At 35.8% G+C, this 7,398-nt stretch overlaps 1 protein-coding gene across 2 annotated transcripts in view; it reads left to right on the top strand.

The window, feature by feature from the left end:
* Positions 1–7,398, top strand: part of LOC106880962 (sphingomyelin phosphodiesterase) — a 76,991-nt gene that overhangs the window by 60,891 nt on the left and 8,702 nt on the right. For both annotated transcript variants that reach the window (XM_052966269.1, XM_052966270.1), the window contains exons 11-12: positions 3,800–4,001; positions 6,954–7,043. In XM_052966269.1, the coding sequence (XP_052822229.1) occupies positions 3,800–4,001; positions 6,954–7,043 (292 nt within the window). The remainder of the gene's footprint in view (positions 1–3,799; positions 4,002–6,953; positions 7,044–7,398) is intronic.

The following is a 7,398-nucleotide window of genomic DNA, read 5'->3' as shown; positions in this document are numbered from 1 at the left end:
ATATATATATATATATATATATATATATATATATATAATAGGCACAGGTGTAGCTGTGTTGTAAGAAGCTTGCTTCTCAACCACAAGGTTCAGGGTTCAATCTCACTGCATGGTACTTTGAGCAAGTGTCTTCTACTATAGCCTTGGGCCAACCAAGGCCTTGCGAGTAGATTTGGTAGACGAAAACTGAAAGAAGTTTGTCATATATATATATATTTGTGTGTGTATGTATATATTTATGTATATACCTATGTGTGTGTCTCTGTGTTTGTGTTTGTCTTCCACCGCCACTTGACACAACTGGTGGTGGTGTGTTTATGGCCCTGTAGCTTAGCAGTTTGGCAAAAGAGACCAATAGAATAAGTATCAGGCTTCAAAAAATAGTAATCCCTAGGGTCAATTTATTCGACTAAAACCCTTCAAGGTGGTGCCCTAGCATGGCTACAGTCAAATGACTGAAACAAGTAAAAGATAAAAGATATTTTATAAATGTAGTGAAGAAACACAAAAAAAAAGACAGCACAGGTGGGACAGGTTTTTACAAATTTTTAATCAATTTAACACTCTAAATCCATTCACCAGCAACTTTTTTTAGAGAAAATGTTTCATTTTCAGATGAATTTTTTTATTGCTTTTTTTAATAGTATTTTTAATGCTGATTATGGAAATAACTTCAGTTTTTAATCTATTTCCAATATTTTACTTGAAATTTTACTTTGAAGATACCATTTTCAGTAAAAATAAGATAACTCATCTTCTCATATTTTTTAAATATTTTTTTTTATTTATTGCTTTTTTTCCAACTTTTATCAAAGGAATGGGGAATTACACATTTATTTTACTCATTCTTTTAGCATGTCTTCTCAAAAATCTTTTTTTATACATTTATTTTTTTCTTCAATTTTCATAACCAAAAGTAAGTGTAAATAAAATACTGTACTTATTTTATCTTTTAATTTACCTCATCTTCCCATACATCTTACTTTCTCTGGCATTTTATGAAGGATTATTTGGTATGGTATTTTGCAAAGCATGGTACTACACATAAAGGTACATTACAGAGTTTACACATACATCATGACTCCTTCCTGACTGGTTTCCCTCTATGGTCACATTTCAGACAACACGTGGCACATTTTCTTGTTGGATTTGTCTTCTTTTCTGTTGCTAGAACTTCCATTGGAAAATGCCCTGGTATAAAATATGAACATTCTGGTGAAGTCGAAAGTCTCTTTACTACTTCAGTAGATTGTAAATCTGCCCCGTATTTCACAATGATATCTCGTATAATCTACATATGAAATTTCAGGTGTGTGAGGGTTTTTTTTCCTGCCTCAGTGACTGCTACATTGTACAATATGTTAGAATTCCATACCATAAGATCCATCAACTGGAAGAAGACTTTCTTGTAATATTTCTTTCCCCATTTGTGTGATGGGATAATCTACTAGTTGTTGGGCCACCTTGTCAACTCCACCCATTGTAAAATTGTAATCATATACAACTGTTGATTTCTTCGCAGGCCCTTATCTTGTCTCAACTTCCCTCATAGAGGGGTTGTGAATGGTTGAAAGCATTGCAACGTCTTTGTCCTTCCAATGAAGAGTCATTACCTTACCTCTCTGAAATGCTGCAACTTCCCCTTTCTTTCAGTTTTGCCCTTTTCAGCTCTTCAGGCACTTTCTTTCTATTCAAACAGAATTCTATAAATATTGGTGTTGTGACTAACCAGAGTATCAGCTCATTGCAGACTAGTGTAAAAGTTATCCACAGTAACGCAATAACCTCTACCAAGTAAAGACTTCATCAGAGACAACACAACATGAGAATTCACAGGATATTCACTATATTCTGAATCAAACTGTGTTCCTTTGCCAACATAAATGATTACTCTGTACATATATCCAGTCTTTGCTTCACAAAAAAAAGATACTTCACTCCAAACCTCATCCTTTTTAGAGGTATATACTGAACCCATCCTAACCTTCCTTTGAACAGTATAAGGCTTTCATCTATAGATAAATCTTGGTTAGGGGTATAACACTTCATAAAGTTCTAACTAAACATCATAAACACATCATAAACTTTATACTATTTTGGGTTGGGATGTGTTTTTGCATCAAAAGTTTCATTATTCACAAAATGAAGACACTGTTTTATCTTATTATGGTGTTTCAAACTGATCAGCTTCTGAAAAATTGATCTTTCAAGTAGTTCATCTTTTGACCAGTTCATTTCTTGATCAGGCATTTTCACAATACCCCCAAGTATTTCCAAGGCGAAAAACACACAAATTTCTGTCATTGTTACAGCACACCACATACAATCTCTTTTTCCAGTTCAGCAAAGTGATTAGTTTCATCCACAACTCAATCAATAATTCTGTTGTCACAAAGACTAAAAAAATCCAAAGGAATCATATCAGTTGTGTCTTGATCAATTGGTATTCCAGGATTTCCCGTGAATGGGAAGCGTAGTGGTGGAGGAAGCATGCATTCTTCCGACACCACATGTCGGCACCAAATTCGTTCATCTTTTTCCTCCTCCTCACTTGAGAGAGAATAGCCATTATCAGATGAGCTTGCACTCTCATTTCATGTACCCAAGTATCTAATAGAAGGTTCATACTCATTGTCATCTTCTGAGCTCAACATCTGGGCATAATTTGTAAAAAAAAAACAAAAATCAAACACACACACACACACACACACACACATAAAAACTGAGAATTGATGTATAAACTCGTCTGTGGCTGGTTTTGAAATTATATGTTTTGGACAAGTTTACTCGTCGCACTCGGAAAAAGACAAATTGGGTGAAGACAAGTTAACTCGTCTTTGCCGGTAAGGGACTAAAGAAGGGAAGGAAATATCCTTCATCAGAAGAAAAGTATGGTGGGAAAAGTGGTTGAGAAGAAAGGTAAGAAAATAAACAGGTGAGGGATTAGGAGCCAGGTGGAAATGCAGTTTTATGGGTCAAATTAGGAAGGGAGGATGGGTGACAGTGTCTGTGTGATTGTATATCCACATTTTAAGATGGATATAAGGATGTGTGTAGCTTTTTGCAGTATGTGTATAGAGGAGTGTAAGTGCAGAAGTGTAGTGGTATGAGTTAGTGGGGGTGTGAAACCTTGGTGTTTGTACATAACTGTATTGTGTGTGTGTGTGTGCATGTATGGAAAACATGGAATTAAAGAAGTGGGAGCAGATACAAGTGTGATGTAAAAGAGAAGGCAAGAGGAATATGGAGGGTGTAATAGAAGTCTGTGCAAGGGTATAAGTGTGAGATGCTGTTGCATGTAAGGATGGCGTGAACAAGAGAATGAGGGAAAGAAGGTGGAAGTTGTAGGAGACGAGAAGTTAGAGGAGAATAAAAAGAATAATTAGAATACAACTCTAGTAAAAAAAAATGTTCTTCTATTCTGTAAGAGAAAAAAATTAGTGAGGTACATAGAGGAACAAGAGGAATGTGATAAAGGTAAGTATATGTGTCAGAGAGTAAAGCATATAAACAGAAGTGGGTGGGGAGGAAAAGTGAGAAACTGAAAAAGAGGAAAGTGCAAGTCCAAGAAGAGAAGAGAGAAATAACAGAAAAACTGAAGAAGAATAAATTACAATGCAACATTGATAGAAGAAACTGTTATGATTTTATTTGAGGCTTAAAAAAGAAAGATAAAAAATTATGTCCACTGCCTCAAATTGATGCTTATAATGTCATATATATATACATACCACTTTAACTTTCACAATGTATATATTTAATATGCTAACAATTTCACTACTCAATTTATTTTCCTCAGATATGAAAGTACAGTAGCAGCACAGTTTTTTGGACACACTCACATGGATAGCTTTGAAATGTTTTATGATGTGAGTGATATGAAACGTCCAGTCAGTATTGCCTACATAGCTGGTAGCATTACACCTTACATTCTCAACAAAGCTGTCAATCCAAGTTATCGTATTTATGATATTGACGGTCCATATCCAACAAGCTCTTGGGTAAGTTTTAAGGAGAGTTTTTAAATTGGTTTACTTGATTTTGTTAAGTTAATGTTTACATCTTTAATTCAAATGAACTGTGTTTGATCCATGCAAGTATGGAAAAATGGAAGTTAAATGATGATGATGATGATGATGTGTACTAATCTAGCAGACAAAAGATCAAAGATATTCTAGACATAATCATTTACAGGGAGTTGGCTGTGGTTTGAGGGAAATTTGGTTGCTATTACTAGATAGTCAAGTAACTATATAGAGCAAAGCTTCTCTAACTGGGGCATTTATCCTGGATGTTAATCTGCTGGTTCTGGATTTGTACAAAGTTATGTTTTTATCAGTTATTATTTCAAAAAATGGAAAGTGAGAAGAAAATTTCAAGTTTGTCTATTTTCTGTAAAGAGTAAATTTTTTTCCTTTCTATCACTTTAATTACTGTGTTGCTAATGGAGTTAGCTAATTCAGAAGACTAGTGTTTGGTTCTGGTATATATATGAATCATTAGTTCATAAATAAGTGAATTAACATTATGTGCTATTTATATTATTACCAATATAAGGGTGGTGAGCTGGCAGAATTTTTAATATGTTGGGAAAAAAAAATATACTCTGGCTCTTTATGTTCTGAGTTCAAATCCTGCTTATGTCAACTTTGCCTCTCATCTTTCCAGGGTTGGTAAAATAAAGTACAAGTGAAGTACTCAGATGGTATCACTCAAGCCTCTCCCCTCAAAATTGCTAGCCTTGTTCCTAAATTAGAAATAATTATTTATAACCTATCTAAATAATATTGATTATGCAGTGAAAAATAAACAATACCAATCAATGACTTGTCTTTATTAGTGACTTTGTTGTGTTTGCTGCAAAAGTGTTGTGCAGGTGCACATAAAAAAACACCATTTGAGCGTGGCCGTTGCCAGTACCACCAGACTGGCCCTCATGCCGGTGGCACGTAAAAAGCACCCACTACATTCTCGGAGTGGTTGGCATTAGGAAGGGCATCCAGCTGTAGAAACTCTGCCAGATCAGATTGGAGTCTGGTGTAGCCATCTGGTTCGTCAGTCCTCAGTCAAATCGTCCAGCCCATGCTAGCATGGAAAGCGGACGTTAAATGATGATGATGATGAAGTAAATATACCAATGAAGGTATAGAAAATAAGAGTTCTTTGGAGAATGAATTTAGAGATGCTTTTCACAAAAAACAAAAGTTAGTGTTAATACATTTAATGCAGGAAGCTAATTAGAAATAACTGTGTTGATGAATTAATAAATAGGGATATTTTAGTTCTCTTTAGGTTATTCTTATTTCAGTGATTCTCAACCTTTTCATTATCGACAACCACTTTTTAATTAAGTAAATTTCTCACACATCCCCAGACTCCTGAAAGGTTTATCTACTCAATTAGCCTTTCTATTGATAGCAAACTAATTCTCCCACTTTATCTCTCAGTTGAAAGATATTTGTAACTGCAGCCTTTGAAATATTTGGAAACTGCTCACAGATCCATAGTACCACCTATTTGCCCCACCACACACACACACTACCACTACCACCACCTCATACACACACTTCTTGGAACAGCTGATCCTAGGTTGGGAACCTCTGTTTTATATTTATGAGGAATTTTAGTATTTATTGTATTAAATACTTTTGAAGCATCTTTTTGTGACTGTGGCCAGAATGATAATAGTCTTAACTAAAGAACTAAATTCATTTTGTTGCTGGAATTGGTAGAAATGGTGTGGGCAACTTGGATGTGAGTGTAGAATAATCAAATGATGAAAATGATTGGTTGATAACAGCTTTGGTTTTAAATAGTGATGATAATGATAGTGGGGATAGCTATTGTGTGTCTACTGGAGATGATGGGATGAGCTGATTGGTGATTTACTGCACTGAAAAGGATTTGTCTATCTAAGCAAAAGCGAAGCCCTAAAAACATATCACTTATGTCTATGCTGCACCCAATCTGTCTCCAACAAATCTACCCCCACCCTACAACTTATCTTCCTAAAACCCACCCTGCACTCTTCTGACTGGGATGCTGTTCACTCAGCTGTTGTAATTGCGAGAGCTGAACTGCATGTTTCATCCCTCTACCTCTCACCCTCCCTGCAGTCTCTTCCTTCATCTCATGCATTCTCTGTATCTTCCCTAACCACCTCATTTTCCACTGAACACTCCTTTTACCTGTACACTTTCATTTTGTCAATGACAGCTCTCTCCACCATTACCTCTCTTCATCTCCCACTATTTCCACTCTTATGTACCTCTAACTTCATCCATAGCACTGTGCATCTCTTTCAAATACATCATTTTTGCTGCCTCCTATTACTTCCCTGACCCTCACCTACTTCCTCAGCTGCAACTCATATTCACACCTCCACCGGCATTCATCAATCATTGCATTTTCTTCTATATTTCATTCCTTCTATCATCCTTCCACACTCACAAACTACTTACCTATTTACCGTATCACTTCTATTCACCTTCCTGTAATTTGAGGATATGCCGTGACGCATTTTCACTCCTATCCTTTTCCTTCTCAAGTTGGAGTAGCCATGCATCTCCCCTGCACAAGACACCTGTTTCTGTCTCTCTGTCATACTTTAAACCTCTCATCACCTGGCACAGAACCACATCCCTCAATACTACTCCCCACTTAGTAGAGGTGTCTTGTCTTGTGAGTTATACAGTGATCTCACTGGTGCCAGTACCACATAAAAACACCCAATATACACAGTAAAGTGGTTGGCATTAGGAAGAGTATCTAGCCATAGAAACCATGCCAAATGCAGACATTGAAACTTGGCACAGTAACTTGCCAAATCCTGTCAAACTGTCCTACTTGTGCCCACATGGAAAACAGACATTGAGTGGTGATGACGATGATGATGATGGTGGTGGTGATGGTGATGATGTCAGTATTAACATTTTATTTCATGCATCTTTCAGGCTGTACTGAACCATCAGAATTACTTACTTAACTTAACTGCAGCAAACATTAACGACAACCCTGTATGGCAGAAAGAATATAGTGCCAAAGTAAGTGAATTTATTATAATACACTCAAATAGAATTATAATCAGAATTCAGTTAAAAGGAGGTTTAATTTTTTTCTACTTTTATACTTATTGAAAGTTGCATCAAGGTGTAGCAGCTAATTGTTTGCCTTCATGTCTTGTTTATATATCTATATATATATATATATATATATATAGATTCAAGGTTGAATATGGTACTTATGCGTAGGCACCCAAATATCGTATCCCAAAAGGATAGGTGATCAAAATCAAAAAATAAGCAACACGGATTTCAAAGGTGATTGCAGTACGCACGTAGCATGAAACGTGCGTACTGCAATCACCTTTGAAATCCGTGTTGCTTATTTTTATATATA

Source organism: Octopus bimaculoides, chromosome 3 (genome assembly GCF_001194135.2).
Source record: "Octopus bimaculoides isolate UCB-OBI-ISO-001 chromosome 3, ASM119413v2, whole genome shotgun sequence".
Taxonomy (NCBI): domain Eukaryota; kingdom Metazoa; phylum Mollusca; class Cephalopoda; order Octopoda; family Octopodidae; genus Octopus; species Octopus bimaculoides.
This window is presented reverse-complemented; position numbering and strand designations above follow the sequence as displayed.